This window comes from Chiroxiphia lanceolata, chromosome 16 (genome assembly GCF_009829145.1).
Source record: "Chiroxiphia lanceolata isolate bChiLan1 chromosome 16, bChiLan1.pri, whole genome shotgun sequence".
NCBI lineage: Eukaryota > Metazoa > Chordata > Aves > Passeriformes > Pipridae > Chiroxiphia > Chiroxiphia lanceolata.
The window spans coordinates 8782546-8800844 of NC_045652.1; the positions used below are offsets into that span (position 1 = coordinate 8782546).

The following is an 18299-nucleotide window of genomic DNA, read 5'->3' on the forward strand; positions in this document are numbered from 1 at the left end:
AAGATATTTGCAGTTCTGCTACTAATTCCATATAAGTCAAAGATCTAGTTGTTTCAAACAAACACATGATAAAACATGGATAAGAGCACTTGCTGTGGCTCCACATGGATTTCTTCCATCACTTACACAGGCTTTGTCTTCACTGTTATACCGGTACCCACCCCTCGATTTTTTTCCTGGGTGGTGATAGTTGTTGCACCAGATCTGGAAAATCAAACCATTTGAAGAAAAAACCTTCTTCAACCCCAGCTGTATGATCCTATCCCTTCCTTTTCCCAAGCATGAGCAATTGAGCCAGGACAGGAAACTGCTGAGCCAACTGGAAAAAAAAAATTCACCAGTCTGTTAAGAGTTTGGCTGCTCATCTCTTTGACTGGCTCACTGTGGGTTTGATAGGTGCCAGAGCTAAGGGTAAGCATGGGAATGTGGCCAAAGGTGGAGGAATGTGGCCTCTAGAAGCCTGTTTCCTTCAGTTTAACTTAGCTTACACTTACAATGCTGTCTGTAACACCATTAGTTCACTGTAATGGAAAAAACTTCAGGTGGATTTTAACAGCAAGGTAACACAAACATTGTAAGTAAATAGTAAAGCCTTTATTCTCGTTAAGAACAGCATTTTGAAAATAAAACATTTGCCCATGCTTTACAACCTTTGTAGTTTTGTATACTTATGTACAGTCATCATGGTACACATTGATTGTCTTGAAAATCCTTTAAAGATGTACTTAATAAGATACCAGTATGCAACAATCAGCGGAAAAAAGGGTACGTTATAAAACACACGTTAATACATTTAATAAATATATATTATCTATCAAAAATGAGCTTTAGCTCTCATCAATTAATAAAAAGCACCTGCTTTGTAATCCTGTAAGTTGGTAGAATAGTCCAATTGTTTTATTATAAAAGCTACAATGCTCCCTTTTGTATGGCCTTTGGTTAAATCCAAGGCATCAAGCTCAAACAAAGCCAACCAAGATGCCTGTGTTTAGACTAAAAGCTGAAACAGCTCGTTCTATAGTAGTTCATGTACCTTGTTTATAGAAACAATTGTATGTCTTGAGAGTGTTCTTCTGAAGATGCTACATATTTTCTGGCAAGCCTCAAACACCCTCAACTCATCTGAAAGCAGGACAGGATCTGTAAAGAATGGCTTTGAACTCTTTTCCAGCCACTGACCAAAAGCCAGTCATTATAAATCTTGTTTTGGTAATAGTTTTTTCAGATGCTTTGTGATTCCATTTTTCTGCATGGAAACACCATAAGCACATAACCATCAAGGGGCAACACAGTAGCTTTTATAGTATAAAAGCTAATTGTAATTAGGAGAACTGCGAAAGGCTTGTGCTTACTTACTTATTATGTTGTTCACAGATGCTCTACATTCTAGAAAACTTTCAAAAAAGGCAAAAGTAAATACTGTAACAAAAATATAAGTTAACATAAAGGTGCCTTTCTTCAATTACAGTTTTATTTGGGGCATTTTACATCACAGACTAGTTTACAAAAAAAAAAGTTGCTTATTACTAATTGTATAAAGTTGGAAAATAAAGACCCTCCTAATCTATTGCCACACTTTCACCACCACACGTTAAACCCAATCCTGCTGATTTTTAGTTTTGTAAATAGTCCACATGACTAACCCAATGAGACTAGTCATGTGAGCAGCAGTTTGTAAGATCTGGCCTTATCTTTGCATAAGGCTTCAAATTCCAAACAACTTCATCAGAAGCAGGATTGGGAACTCTATTTATCAATTCAGTCACATCTAGAAAAAGAAAAAAAAAAGTTTCTTAAGATAACTATATCTTGTACAGATTTTGTCCAAGGTCTGTAAAATGTGTATTATACTTCATCAGTCTTGGTTGTAGCATGATAAACTTTTAAAAAGAAAGCTGTCCTACCATTTGTGCCATGGTCATCTTATATGTTTTTATGATAGAGTTTTATGAGGGATTTTTTTAAATTGGTTTTTAAAAGCAAAATTCTGCAGGCAAGTGATGGGTAATAGTTTTTTTTATTGTTCCAAATTATGCATCATATGGGTAGCTATCATTATCTCAAATAGTCTTATTTGATCAAAGCTCTGCTTAAAACAAGCAAAATGTATTTCTAAGTCGCTGGATAGCATGCAATATCCACCCCTACCCTACTTGGTTACTAAGGCCATCTAGTTACATACAAAATGAAATAAAGGATCCCTAAAACAAGCACATGCTTCCTTTGCCTCGAGGAGGGAAGGGCAGGGGGGGTGCTAACGTACTCCTTCACTCATGCATGACAGAAAAACATTGCTTCTGGAGGAGAAGGGCTTTGAAATAAAACCCCATAAGATGATCATGGCAAGAATGGCAATATATATTTTTCCATATATATATATACATATATCTGTGTGCAACACTTAGGGACTGGTCTTGCAGCCTCTGTACCTGTATGTAGACCTACTGGTGCCGATGGGACTACTCGTGGGAGTACAAGTCTGCAGGACTAGGTTCCTAATTCAGTAGAAATGGAGGTACATGAAGAATCAGGAAGACTCTTGAAAAATAAAAAGCTTGTCTTTCTTTTGCGGTACACAGCAAGTAACTTCTTTCTCTGAAGCTACTAAGCTATTCAGTTATTTGTACATTTTATTTTTTTTTAGTTTGAAAATATATATTTTTATTACAGCATATGCAAAGTTTAATTGTTATATGTTTCCTATGCCTTCAAGTAAAAACAATTAGCTTTTAGTATCGAGGAAAGCTAAGATTAACCTTGGCCAAACAGTGAGGATACAATGATGTTTTCAATGTCCGATATGTATTAAATGTTAAAGAAAGGAATGATTGCTTCAACATAATGAAAAACCATGGCACAAAAAATGGGCAATGGGAACCTTTTAAATAACCTGGAGAAAACAAAAAGGTTTGAGTAAGTCTGCCTTATATCAACTCAAGAAAATGGATGGGGAGGGGAGGAGTAGGGAAGAAACCACCTTAAATAAACAAAAACAACAACAAACCACCTCCAGCACGGAGATTCTACTCTCTAGGCACTAAAATGCACAACCACATTTAAATGCACAAATAACTGCAGTCAAGGGGACTACTCATACGAACAGGGACTAGAAAGGGAGGTCTCGACCCTACTCTGCTGCTGAGTGTCTCCCAGGGGTGGTCAGTGCTCCTCAGCTGCTCCCGCCTGGCCATCAGCCCGACCCCAGGGCTGGGCAGGGCAGCAGCGCTGCCTTTCATCCACCAGCACAACGGACTGCTGCTGCAAACGCCACCACTCACATTCCCTCCCAGCTAAACCTTTGCCAAAGTACATCCCTGCAAGGTTTCACCGAACGGCTTCGCCTGCAGGACATGTGGGAGCGCGCAGCTCTCCGCTCGCAACCGGGATCGAGGCTGGAATAACAGGGAATCCATCCCGTGAGGCCGAGGACGGCTGCCTCTGTGCTGGACCTGCGCTTTCCCTCTCTGCCTCAAGAAGCTCCATAACTCGCGTGAAACATGCCTAGACCTTTCATCCCTCCAGAACTGCACCTCCTAGACCAGCTTGTTGAAGAGCAGTGTATCAGCCTACGGCGTAATGGGAATTTAGTTGCCACAGAGTGACAATGCTTGACTACACATGATGCTACGTGACTGTACAGTACAGCTACATAATGAGCAAACAAGGTACTTCTCATGACGTTTGAAATGAAGGGAAAAGGAGCAAAATGGAAAGAAGTCCTGCGTGGCAATCTCTTGTGGCAACATGAATTAAGTTTAGGTGAGAGGAGGGTATTTTGCAAGCAACTGGCAACCACCAAAAACAGGCTTGCCTGGCACACAAGTTACAGACAAGAGAATATCTTACATTTCAGAATACAATATCCCCTCTTCCAATTTAAGGTGTGCCTACTTCAATTTTAAGTTAGATTCAGCTTCAGTTTTACAATTTTGTTTCTGCAATTCTCAGTTCAATGGTGTTCACATTTAGACAAAATCCTCTGTAGGATTTCGAAAGATCCTGGATGTTTTGTTGCTTTGTTCTGGTACTGTTATGGATTCCTTCCCTCAAAGACACACTGCCAGGGAACAACATCTGCAACAAGGATTCTTATTCTCTACAGCCTACAGCCTTTCACCAGAGGTGTCGTCCAGTGTAACTTGGCGGAGCAGTTGGTATCTGGAAATAAGGATAACAAACCCATAACTGAGAGATCTAGACTGTTCAAAAGTCAGTGTTATCATGCTACATGTACATGACAGCTTTCCAGATGGTAGTTCTAGAGCAAAGTGATACAAAGAGACTCGTCTTCCACCCATACAGTGCATTCACCTCTCTGTAAAAACCATGAATATATACACACATTAATCACTATCTGATGTTCTCCATTGAGCTTCGTATCCACCTCAGAACAAAGAAAAACAAAGAAACCCCCAAACCAAATTCTCAAGCTTTTCATCCTTAAACTGCCTTTTCCCTGAGCTGCACATTCTGGTATCAGAAAACAGGCAGAGATGAATCCAAACATCAGAAGGAGGCAATCCATTACTGACACAAAGCAAAGCCTTTTCATTTTACTCAAGTTGACATGTTTCACATTGTCTTACCCACAGAGGAGAATTCTTTTATCTAGTCCCTCCTGTTCACTATAATCAACCAAGACTTCACTTATTTAAAACCAAAACCAGACCTGCAATCAGTTCACATTATTTGATTTTAAATGTAGAGGTTGAGTTATGGAATCAACTCATGATTCAAACAAAAGAAAACCCAACTCACATGAGTATAAACTGGCTCATGAGTAGATTTTTAAGAAGCATGTAGATATGCATGAAGAATGTGGGGATGAAAATTCTTCTTTTTTAACAGTATGCCTGCTATATGAAATGTCTTAAGCGCGAATTACACATGATGTGAAAAACATTTAGAAAATCCGTTTGGCATCAGATCACTAAACCATTCTTACAACAAGCAGGCTGCAGAAAAACAGGTCTATCAAAGAATTGCATGCCAAACTACTGTCTAAGGAAGAAAAATCAATGCTATTAACATTAAAATATTCTATATTCCTCTTTTATGAACCCCTTTTCAAGAGAGGTACAAATCTGTAAGTTACAAAGAATTACATACATTTTACAAGAAAATAGAAGATGGGAAAGATCACCACTATCTGCAACAGTTATTGTTATTTGAAGCAATGCACTGGCCTGTGAACATTTATGTGACTCACATAATCTTGAAAAATATCAGGTTAGAAATGGTGTCACTTAATAGTTATGTTAAATATCTTAACACAAATTAGATTTGAAAGGGCCATTGAACATGTAGTCTCACAAAAAAACTTGGTTCACTCAAGCTGCACTGCAAAATGTGAATGGCCAAGTAAAGAAATGCAAAATACTTGTTAATTACATATTTTCTAGAGGGAAGGGAAGCATTACATGCATACTTGCTGCCCACATTTTCATTTATAGCTCTCCCCCTGCTGTGAATAAGCTACAAGCAGGTTTTTCAATTAGTAGTGGTTGTATATATCAGTGCATATCAAAGATCTCTTAAATCATCACATTTTGATACTTACAGTCCCACCATTTAGCACAACTGCCATCTCAGTTGGCTGATAAACATTGCTTCTAAAAGGAGCGCTGGGTCGGCTTCCCAAACTGCCATTTCGAAATCCTGCCGTTCTTAGTGCTGTTCAGAAAAGAGAGATCACTCTTAGAACACAATTAAAGCTGTGAAGTCACAAAGTATCTTCCTTCCATCTTACTTATTGGGAACTTTGCCACTGATTTTAACTTTCCTGTTGCCATGCCAGTTTTCACGTTGCTTTCGAACAGCTGTTTCTGTTACATAGTCGGGAATGGATCTCGGAAGAAACAGATTTACATAAAATTAACTGCTTGCTGTGGAACAGGAAAAAATTTAATGGAACCAAATTTTTGAAGCTTAGTCTCATATCAGAGGAAGCTCAGTATCTTCAGTCACTGAAGCTCTAACAGTGCATTTTGCAAAGTGTTGGTCTGGATACTGTGGGGTTAAGTAAAATGTATTGCAATTTGCTTTCTATCAAATTCAGTGGACAGGGATCCAAAGCCTTGCTCGAGCCAGTAAGCATGCTCACAGCCCCCTGAGCATTACTTCAGCATGACTAGCATATAAGGATTTTCCAGATGTTTCAGATTATATTTACTCTGAGAAACTAGAAAGATGGAGTAAATATTGCTTTCGAATAGCTTAAACATGGAAAATGACTGAAGCAAAAGAGAAGATACCAACTGTCCTTTTGAACATTTACACCAGGAAAACATCAGTCTCTCCATTAATTTGGGTTCAAGATGTATATTCTGAATGAGAGAGATGCACAGTGAGGGATATACTGCTTTCTCTCTACACCAGTCTGGGGATGGACACACAAAAACTCCCTCTTTAATTTTGGGGGTAAATAATGGCTTCACTGAGTTCAGACATGGCCAGGGAACAGAGCTCATTTATCCACACAGTGTGCGTGGTTACAACGGGCAATACTCATCTGTCAGCTGGTAAATAGAAACATGCCCAGTTCAGGCACCTGGAGCAAGAATTTCTCTTAGATTTAATTCAAATTACAATTCTACGCTCTCTGGCTGAAATCGTGAATGAGCTCAAGTTTACGAGAATTACAGCACAGACTTTAATAAAGTCAGGATTTAATAGAGTTGCTCTGTGTAGAACAAGATTTAAATGGATCCTACTGCCATATGCTGTCCTCTGCACCAGGAGGAAGAACATGCTATTGATTTAGCATGGAAATTTAGAAATTCCACCCTGGTAAAAATGCTCAATTGTTGACTTCAGAGACACACAGACACTCATTTGCTCTATATTTTAAAATTACATATTTTTGCAGAACACAGAAAACAAATGATGAAAATACCTAAGCTGGAATTAAGTACTTTTTTTTTTATATTTAACCATCTCAAGGTCAGTAGCACTTTTTTGTTGTTGTTGTTTGACTAGATATTGTGTGTTAAGCAGAAATGATTGCACTGGTATTTGATAGTACATATAAATAAAAATATTTCTAATACATACTATCAATAAAATATTTACACATTTGCACAAAATATTTACATAAAAAGCTTAATTTCAAAGCTATCTTAAAGAGCCAGTAAATTCAATTCCATATTGCTAAATTTCCCTTCCCTACTATTGCAAAGAGTCTAAAATTTTTTAAAGATGAGAATCTGTGATAAAGCTGGTGGACAAAACACCAGCTTTTTTAGATTTTTTTTTTCTCATACCAGTTTTACCATTTTTCCTTGTACTTTTTCCATTACTATTAAATACATGCTCTTGCATAGGGTACGTACAGGTAAAAAACAAGCAGTGCCAAGAAGATCTGAGCAAATGTGTCAAAGTCTCCTTTTAACACGTATTTTCAATTTTGTTAACTCTGGTTTTAGGCACTGGCTGCAATGGTGTCTTGTGGTACTAAAAGTTATTAAATGAAATTCAAGGAGTACTGGAATTGCTTGGGCTTGGGTTTCCTGACAGCTGTAGCATTCTACATTTCACATCCAAATTTTTCATGTATAAGGCATATTCTCTTTGCCTACAGAGGTTGCCCTACTAGTGTGGACTGCACTTCCAGAAAGCACCGAGAACTGGCCTTTGTCCAGCGTTTCTAAAGACTTTACTAACATTTTTAAAAGACACAGCTATGTAAAAAACTTTTTAAAATAGATATTTCAACCTATTATAGGAATATTAAAATCCCAGATAATTATGCTGTTAAAAAGATATTTAAAATACTAACTTTAAGATAGTTTTGCTTTATTAATGCTTAATGTTATTCCTGGAATAGAACAGCTCTTGTTGTGACGTGTAACTTGAAGCTACATCTTTGCTAAGAAAGAAGGAAACTAGGAGGACATACGCTTGTTTGACCCTATAGTTTAAAAGTTGTTCAGATTCTTAAAATGCCACTTAGAATCTTGAAAAAGAGCAAATTTATGGAATTGTTTGATATGAGTATTAATGGAAATAACAGGAATTAATGGAGAATATGTTTGTCCAGGCATATTTTTCTATTTCAAGCTGACTGTTTACTGAAACAAGTATTACAGTCAGGGAACCAAGAGGTGTTTTCTGGTTATCTCGTCTTCTAAAATTTCACAACGAGTAGATCTTCCATTCTTAAACATTATTCCCAAGTATAATTGAAGAAAGTACCCTTCCATTAATTTCTAAACTCTTAACGATGAATTCTCCAATTGAGTTAATTAAATGGATGAAAGAAGAGAACATTCTCTAAGTACCTGCAGAGAGCCAATTGCTAATAGACTCCAGGTGCTTTACCACTGACAACCATCAGCTGATGTCAGTGATCTGACTTAAACTGACATTTCAGCAGCTGCAATACGTGACTTGATTATTACTGCCTGTATTTACTTTAAGTCTCTACCATAATAATAAGTTTTGTCTCCAAACACTGTTGTCTAAGTCTGTGCTTAAAGAACTGCTGCAAAGGAATATCGAATCTGTTTTGATTTATTAAAAATTCCCCCATGCCGTGGCACTATGAATGACATGCATTTATTAAGATAAATATTAATAAGGGCATCAGATAAGGAAATCAATTTTGTATTGTACTAAGATTCAGATAGATTAAAACAGAACATAAATTGCAGTATAATAGACACTATAATGATTTTCTAGCTATCACACATCTATCCATTTCACTGAAAAACTTAATTACTGAATGATTAGATGAAAAAGGATTTTCCAATTCTTTTTTCTAAACACATGCATGAATTGGAATTATACAGACTGAAAGATCCAATTTTGTTCTTAGATCTGCCTCAGTCTGAAATAGCTCCACTGAAGTCACTGCAGTTACCTTACTATGAAATTAATTTAATGGGGGGTGGGGGACAGCTAAAAAAACCAAAAACACACCCAGAAAAAACCAGTACTTTCAACAGTCCATAGTGCAGCTGCCTCTGTTGCTCTGGAACATTAGTAATAGCAACCATTCTTTTATCCATTTGATTTTTGTTTTACCACTGCCCTTGTGGTATCTGTTCACAGAACTTAACTCCTTTCTGTTCAAAATGTCCATACTTAGAAGGAGACCTTTAAAGTTACTGCTAAAACACTTAAAAGAAAAATGCCTTCCTGACCTGCCATTGTGCCAAACAAGAGTGCTGTTTTCTTCTGTGTCTGGTCTGTACCCAGAGGAAATCAAAGACACATACAGACAAACAGAAAGGTGAAGTGCCTGGACAAAGTGCCCTAAGCTGCCTTTTAGGGGCTGCCAAAGCAATGTGGCAGCTCCTGGCTGGGATACCAGGCCAGTATTCTTTTCAATTAGAGCGAATAAAAATCCGTGTGACTAGTAATGAAATCCTTTACCCAAGTGTGGGACAGCACCAGAGCACAACCCCCCTCCACGACCCCATCGGGCTCCTGCTTCCCCCTCCTTGGGTCAGAGGGTCACCCATGCATTTCTGACACGGGTTTAAACAGTCAGCAATGCTTTGGATCTCTTAAGCACCCAGTTGTTGCTGGTCCTTTCAGTAATCACTCCAAAACATTTTCTCTGGAAATATTAACGATGTGTCTTCATGCATCCTTCTGTGACAAGGAAAGCAAATTGCCTCGAAACCTCTGTGAAACCTCAGATGTTAAAGCCTTCAGAACAAAGGCTGTCTTTGAACTTGTCTATAAGCCACTTGGCATTTTTCCCCCACAGTGACACAAAGTGGCACTAAATTAATTTTAATGGAAATATAATTAATCATAATTATTTTGTTGCTCAAGAGGCTGAGCGTTTTGTAACACAGACCACTTACTTTATTTTTTTCTTGGGTTTGGGGAAAATATTTTGTATTAAATGTTGTTACCTGCTAATGACAAAAACTATTTAAACTATTTAAAATAGGGCTTTGCATTTCAAATTGTTCAGTTTTTCAAAGAAAAAACAACATGCAGAAGAATCCTTCTAACTTAACACGTGTATTTTCTGCATTTTTCCCCCTCACTGGGTGAGTTCTTAATGTAAAAGGGAACAATATGTAGTACGCAGAATATGGCATTTCTAACGACCCTTGTTTTGAACACCTGAAGAAGGTCTCATACAGACAGTTTTCTTGACTACTACAGAAAAATACAGTCCTCTACAGCAAATTCTTACCTGCGTTATGTTCATCCATTGAAAAGGCTTTGTTTTCCATGTAGCTCCGAGGAAGCTGTATATCTTCCTCAAAAGCAGTTTCGCGCATCCTTGGCTGTGAAGTATCAAAATAATTGGGAGTGTTTTCCTGCTGTGATGGAAGGATGGTACAGTGGACCTCTGGGATGGCGTGAAAAATTACGAACACCCAACCACTGGACACCAGTGCAATAGCCAGAGTGGGATCACTCCATTTGTCTCTTCTCTGTAGCTCAGCGTTACCGAAGAGGTACATAGTCATCCAGGCCACCCAAATCAGAATGGAAAAAAAAAGGGTTATAATGAGGCATATTCCGTTTTTCTTCCATTTCTTAAACTTTCCACAGAGAGTGAAAAACGAGAATCCCATGGTAAATACCATCAGGAACATAACGTAAATCGAAGCCATAGCAAAATCCATCGGCTCGTAGCTGCAGGCCAACTTGTTATCTCTGACAATCGTCAGTATCAACCACTCGGTTGCGATAATGACCTGCACGAGCATCAGGCAGATCGCCACCCCAGCTAGATGCCAGCCAGATGGACTCTTCCCATGGCGAACTAGTCTGCGAAGTCTCCAGGCTTGAGCTAGCAAGCACGAGAAGCACAAAGCAAAGATAACTCCCCACAGAAACCTTCGGGTAGAGCACACCATTTCATCTTCTTGTATGATGAAAGCAAACGTCAGCCCAAACAGTCCCAGAGTCCCAAAGAGAAAGAGGAAGTGCATTCCCAGGGGGCTCTTCTTCTCTTTGTCCTTGATGAAGGGCAGCCTCACCAGCAAAATCAGCATCAGCAGCAATGTGGTCAGCACACCTGCCCCTGCAACTGCCTCCAGCACGATCCCCCAGATGGCATCCAGGTCACACAGGTAAATGTACTGAGGGAGGAGATCCAGTCCGCACCCCCTGGGCGTGCTGGAGTTTTCCGAAGAGCCATAGCTGATCACAAAGAGGAGGAAGAAACCGATGGCTGGGTAGGTTTTCATTTTTCTGTCGGAGACAACAAAGTATTTGTTTAGCTGGAGCTCACTTTGGAGGATTTCACAGCAACTGGAAGCGGAGCTGGTTTCTGTGGCCCGTGTTTACTGTTTTCGCACTGTATTTGCCTGGCACAGCCTACCCCCAGCCCCCTTCACTGCCCTCCCAGAAGCTGCTTTTGCATGTTGTACTCAGAATGCAAACTGACTCATTACTCTGTTTGCACAGACTGAAAACAGCATTGCCAAACTCTGCCCCTGCAAATATCCTAAAGCACAGCCAGAAGAAATTCTGTATCCTGGTGCAAAATAATACATTATACACAGTACTTAGATACTACCTGTTCAAACTTAATACCCCATTCAAATTCAGGTACTTAAAGTATGTGTAAGTTGCACTGGGCCTGATGCAAGTGTAAGCTATACTACAAACAGACTGTTCCACAGCCTCGTTCCTTTCACTGGAACAAAGCAAGAGTAAAAAGCACTTTTTAAATTATTACTTAAAGGATAAACCAGTCCAAGGAAAATAAACATTGTATTTTTTTTAAAAAAGGAAAATCTTGTTTTCATGCTTGGTCAATAAAGAGTTATAATATTCACTTCTTTCATCTTCTTCCAAAGCCCAGGTATTAGATAGCATTTGCAAATGGGAATGGTTGGCTAGAAAAATCCCATATTCTGTGACAATGGTGCACACATGCAGTGTCATCAGTCAGCTAGTCAAAAATGAATGACTCATTGTGCTTCTTAGCAAGTCCAAAGCCATACAAAGGAAACAAATAACAAAAAACAGAGCATCACTTTCCCAGATCCAGAGAGTAAACAGTGGTAAACTCTCCAGGAACACAACACATCCCACTTGACCATAGGACCAAAAGCCTGGACAAATCCCAACTCAAGTTTTAGGAAGAACATGGGTGAGGTGCTTTAAAAATACATATGTTATAGCATTTGTTTATATTAAGCAAAGAAAGGCAAAGGAGATTGTTAAAAATATAACCTACTGCCCAGTGTGCCTGGGTGAGAGCTGCCCCGTAAGGGCTGTCTGGAGAAACACTGCATGAACCAGCTCTGAAAGCTGACACTGGTAACCTTCACTTGCAGTCAGTGCTGCAGTTCCAGCAGGATCTTGCCCATTGATGTGAGCAACGTGCCAGGGTAAGAGTGCTCAGAGCAAGACTCCCACCTGTATGGTGTGACCATACAAACAAAACCACCACATAAACGGGCAGTGATGTTGGTCACTGCGAGTCACTGCTCATGTGACATGTCTAGGACACAAAGAGAAAAGCAGAGAAACTGGCAGTAGCTCTTTTGTAAGTCAGTCAACAGCCCTAAATGGTTACCTGTCCAAAGCTATTTCATGGATCAGAACTGCATTTAATGAAAACTTCAAAAACTTTGATGAGAGTTGAAAATGGTTTAAAGTAACAGTGCAGTGTTGTTGTGTCGAGCACAGCTGGTCATTACCAACACGAAAAATTAACATAGACTGTACAAAACTGTACAGGGTCTCATAGCTGAGAACTGTGGATTTTCTTCCTGTGTATGACAGGCCTGTGATGACCAAAGTCAAATCTTGAGGATCTCAGTCTTCAAACTAATGTTTCACTGCATAATGACCAATGGCCATTTTCGGCCTCTGCCAGCAGACAGATGATGGAGATTGTAATGTTTCCTATTAGAGGCACCAAGACAGCAAATGTGCTAATATAAATGCATAATGACTCTGTGGTCTTCACTCACACAACAGACGAAACATCCTATTACAAACCTTCATCTCAGAAGTGGGAGCTGTGACAAATAATGTGATCTGGGCTTGAACAAACATGAAAAGGGCAATCGACAATCTCTGCTTGCCCATAGAAATTAGCATATCTTTTGCACTGTTGAAAGGTCTGCAGTGTTCTAGTGATGCAATGTCCTGCACCTGATGACAAATGAATTGGGATTTCTACATATCTTTAATTTACTTTATGGTGAATTGGTAGAATATATACTTGTTTATGTCTTATTTGTAAAACAGGTTTCTCAATGACTCTGTCACAACACCCATGTTAAAAACACTGACCTTACAGACAGAAAACTAATCATCAGTGAAATGTATTCAGTTTTGTATTGAATATGGTTACACTCAATAAATCTCCTTGCCTCGTGAGTACATCATTAACTAGAAGGAAACATTCTGAAGGTAGTTCTGCAATTCCTTCTTCAACTACCGAATTTACTGTAGAGTATCTGAAATGTCCTAAAAAGTGTGAAATGGTCAGTGCCTGCTGACACAAAGAGAGGCAATCCACTGGGATCTACTAAGGCAATGCTGCAAACCAGTGGTACCATTTCAAGGAGGAGGAGGTCATGTGGAAAATGATTCAAAACTCATTCTAAATGTCACCCAAACTGGAAACAATAAACAGCCCTTAAGTGAGGGTCATGTTAATTTTCCACTATCCCATCACTTACAAATTATGATAAGCATGAAAGCAAATTGCTTTCAATACTAGCTTTGTTTATTAGCTACTCTCCAAAAACCTGGGGGGTAATGAATTAAGTGCAAGCATCCCCAGTTCTAAGATATTTTCCAGTTTTCTGGTTACTTTATTCATGTCATGTAACCCTCATGTGATTGAGCTATTCTAGGACAGTCTGTTTCCATGGAGATTGTGCTGCATGGGTAAGCAGTCATATTGTCAGCCCATCATTTGTTTCCTCTTCCTATTTGGAAGTGTTTGGGAGGGGGGAAGGGAGGGTTAATGAATTTAAGTATTTCCCCCTCCACGAAGAAGTGCTTTCTTTTGGAAAGGGAAAATTAAGCTGTGACAAAACATATTGAGAATTCAGATAAAATTATATCCTGAAATGTAGAGATGTTCAACTCAAGAGGAGTTTTCTCAAGTTACTTCCATATGTGAAATTACTTTTGGGAAAGCTGATGGAGATAAACAGTGGTCTTCTTAGTAAGGTCCTAGACTGCTACAGCACTGACCAAGAAATCTCTAGGACTGCTGACAGGTACTCCTGGTGTGAAATCATTTCCCACCAAATGTCAGTTAAGTCCCACTGAACACTAGATCCTGCCCAGACCAAAGCTTGCAAGCAGAGCTTGAAGTCTCTAAAGGAAAAATCTTTTCCTCCCCCCTGGTATGAATACAGCAGTTTGTTTCCGACCTGTTTACTATGTATTTCTGCCTGACTGGGTAAAAACTGGCAATAGTAATCAACCCCCTGTGATGACACGAATGAAAAAATCCCCTTTCTAGTGTTGGTACTCAGGACTGGACACAGACAGTTGTAAAAACAAGGGAAAACACTGCATTACAACATACAAGTCTTGCAAGGGAATACCCAACTTAAGCTAAAACGAGAGACTAAATAATTTGAAGGGAAAACTGTAAAGTTTTTTTTCCAGAAAAGTTGCTTTGGAAAAAAGAAATATATAAATATGGGTGTTTTATTCAAATAGTGTCTTCCTCAAGCCTGTGCAGTGTGTAGGATGGCAGAGTCCTGTGTCTGAGATTTTGTAGTAAAATCTGTCCGCACATTCTCACTGGTGGTTACCTAAATCAGTAACTGTAGAGGAGGAGTATTTTTACCTCTTTATGTCTAGATTAGCTCTTACCAAAGTTATGCAACCTCACTGTAGTAACAATAGCGCTCTTCTTGGCTGGCACTTCATTCCTATTGCCAGAGAACTACAGCAATAGTAATACAGGAATGCCACAGAAACATTCCAGCACAGATACAGTAAGTGGCAGCAATACAGCCCCCACATAGTTGAATGAACGGTTCATACAGAAGGAAATCAACGATTTCCACCCCCTCTCCCCCCCAATTGCTCTCCAAAATTTTATTTCGGTAAAGCTATTAAGGTAACATACCTAAACCCAGAGCAACCAAAAGCACTTAAAATTAATCAATGAGCCTTACACATTTCAGGCAAAAGCAGCAAACAATTAGCAGGACAGCTCTCAATGACAGCTGTAATAACTCCACAGAGTGCAGTCTCCTACATTACATTATCTGGCACAGAATCACTACAGAAATTGCAGACACAAAGCTGCCCCAGCAGGTATGAAGTACAATTACAAGCAACTAAGCAGAAACAGAAAATCTCACAGTTGTCATCAAAAAGTTGTCATGGTTAAAAATCAATGAGGCTTTCCATAACTAAAGTCTCCTGACCAAAACTTGCAAATATCCAGTCAAAAAGATATTGCTGTGTGCTGCTATGTAAATCTGTAATCATGTGAAGATTTAGGGTTAGGCTATTCATGGTTAGCTGTTCTGCCTCTTCCCATATTCTAATGTTAGTCAACAGACACGGGAAGATGCATCCAAACACAGAGAAGAAAAACAATCTAGTAAATATCAGCAATAGTAGCACAAATAGTAACCCGCCTGCCACACAGACACAAGACTGGTTCACTGTGCAATTTCCAAAAGAAAACAGCCCCCACCATGAAGTGTTGTGGAGAGATGCTAGTGAGTGAGGAATTAATCACAACACGGGATCTCTGCCAGCTGCTTTTGATCAGATCAGAAGAATGAGCTTCGGGACTGATAACAGAGCAGCAACAGCCAAGTTGAGATCAGACTACCCAAGAGATGTGTGTTTTTCCAGAATAATAATTAATAGTGCAATTGTGCTTTGTAGGCAAAAATACAGCAGTGATTTTGACAGCCCCTGCATTAGATACACATAACGCTCTGCAGAGCCTCACGGTTACAGAAAGCAAGACCCTGCTCCAAAAAGGACACGTAGAAAAAGTGCTGCTTTCATTTAGAAATATTTTGTAACGCTGAATATAATATGAAGTGATCTTGCTAATGTTCTAGGTGCTCACAATTCCCTTCGGTCAGATTCTGTGAATCGCCTGTGCCTGGATCCTTCTGGCCATAGCGCCTAGAGTAGATTTCACAACCGATAGCAATCAATGACAGTAATCAATGTTTTTATTTTCTTTGCTAATTCTCAGACTGTTTCTATTCATGTCACAGCCTTCTAACAGATGGGTTCTGTCACCTGATTTCTCCCGATGCAGCGAGAGGACACCTCAACCCCGATATTCCCTGCTGGTAAGCAGCAAGCATATCCCCAATGAACAGGTACTCCGTGCTAGCGCTGAGCACCAACCTGGGTGTTTGGGTTCAGCGCGCAGGAAATCCTGTTAGCCTTGAGATAAACATTAGGGCAGGTGTAAACAAAGGGTTCACATAAGTGCTAAATCCTATCACTGCGTGGCTTTGCGGAGAGGCAACACAGAGACGGGGCTTTTATTAACTAGAGAGAAAACTGCTCCGCACCCTCACCCAGCCGGGGCTCCCGCCAACCCCGGGACCGGACAGGGGCGGCGAAAGGCCAACAAAAGGCTCTTCCCCCTCGGCCTGTACCCCGTTACTGCTGCCCTTGAGCTCCCGCTGGGGAATGCGATGAGATGCCGGGCTTGGCTGCAACTCCCCCGCGAGCGCGGAGCGAGGCCGAGCGGCCCCTCCGTGCGGCCGGTACGCGGCTGCCTCTCCGGGCTCCCCTTAATCCGCCTGCAACCTCCGCCTCCTCCTCCTCCCTGGACGATGCCTATCCCGCTCCAGCCTCCTCTCTTTTGTCCCTTCTCTCATTTCTCTCTTTGGTTTCTTTTCCCCGTCTCTCCCTCCCCCGCCTGTCCCCACTCTCCCAACTCCACTATCCTCCTCGCCAGCTTTCCTCCCCGCTCCCCGCCGCGCAGCGCAGCCCCCTGCTCCAGCCCCCCCCCCATCCTGCCCTATATCCCGTCTAATCCCCCCCGGACTCCTATATCCAGCCTGTTGTCTGCTGGCGGCCACCGGGCTAATTCTGCGGGCAGCGCAGGGCGCAGAGCCGGGCGAGCGGCTCCGCTGTGCCCCCCCCGCCCGCAGCGCTGCCCCGGGGGCAGCCCCCCGGACCCGGCTCCGGTGTCCCCCCCGCCTGGCCGCCGGCTCACCCGCTGTCTTGCTGCGGCCGAGGGCGGCGGGGCAGCTCTGTCCGCCAGCCCGCCGCAAGTCACATCCCGGCACCGGCGGCGCGGCGGCTCCGCGGCGGGGAGCGAGCGCAGCCCCGACCCGCCCCGCGGCGGCTCATGGAGCGCCCGGCCCGGGCAGCGCCGTGCGGGTGCGGTGTCCGCCGCGCTCTGCGCCCGCCGCTCCGCCGCGCCGCGGCCCCGCGGACAGCCCCCTCCCACCGCCCCGCCCTCCCGGCACGGCGCGGATCGGATCGGATCGGCGCTGGGGGGATGAGCTCGCCCCGCACGGCGCGGCACTGCCCGGTTAGAGCCGGGCCGGTTCGGCGGCGTCGAGCTCCCTCTGCTCGGCGGGGCCGGGCGCACCCCGGGGACAGCGCACCCCCGCGACACCGGGGCGCCCGGGGCTGCTCGGCACCCGGGGGAGAGGGGCGGCCGCACGGCGAGGGGTGCGCGCACACGCACCTCGCTCAGACACTCACACACACACTCATAGGCACATGCTGATACTCTCACACACACTGATACTCACACACACACTGATACTCACACACACGCTCACACACCCTCGCACCGCAGGTACAGGCGGGCACGTATCGCCGCTGTGAGCGCACAGTGGGACACACACAGTGGGACACACACATGGCCGCAGCTCTACGTGCTCAGGTGATGTGACGGCAGGACAGAGCGCAGGGCGGGAGCGGGCACGCAGCACACAGACGGGCATTCCTGCCTGCTCCTGCCTCCGCAAAGGAGTGCGAGGGCAAGCATTGGGACCCCCCTCCCGGGCGGGCTGGCTGCGCATGCACACTCCTATGGCCAGGTGTGGGACTGCAAAGGTGAGGGGGTTTTCAGCTCTCTGACAGCGGGAGATTTTGCAAGGGGCTGGATACGTTCACCAGACCTGCTCTGGATTCAGCTTCCGACCTGCCGCAGCCTGAGACAACAGCTGAACACTTGGAAGAGAAAAGCTGGGAGCCTGCGTATCGTGCAAGTGACACTTTACCGGCTGCTCACGCAGCAGCGCTCGGGAGCAGCCCCTGCACACGAGGCCCTGCAAAGGCGATGCTGGGGACTGCTCGCTGTCTGCCTCCCACCTCCCAACGTGCAGCTGGTCTCCTGCTTTCCAGCTTCACGGCTCAACTCCGAGACAGTCGTAGACAGGGCTTTC

The 18299-nt window shown here is 42.5% G+C and overlaps 1 protein-coding gene across 2 annotated transcripts; it reads right to left on the reverse strand.

Annotated features, from left to right (window-relative positions):
• Window positions 1–572: 572 nt before the first annotated feature.
• On the reverse strand, window positions 573–17224 carry GPRC5B (G protein-coupled receptor class C group 5 member B). Of its 2 annotated transcripts, none has more exons than XM_032703759.1 (4): window positions 17114–17224; window positions 10157–11166; window positions 5561–5673; window positions 573–1768 (listed from the first exon to the last, which is right to left on the reverse strand). In XM_032703759.1, exons 2-4 carry the CDS (start codon window positions 11160–11162, stop codon window positions 1763–1765), a joined length of 1125 nt encoding a protein of 374 aa, XP_032559650.1. In that variant the 5' UTR covers window positions 11163–11166; window positions 17114–17224; the 3' UTR covers window positions 573–1762. The 2 variants fall into 2 exon arrangements, with proteins under 2 accessions (XP_032559650.1, XP_032559649.1); XM_032703758.1 differs by having other exon boundaries at window positions 573–4158.
• Window positions 17225–18299: the final 1075 nt, after the last annotated feature.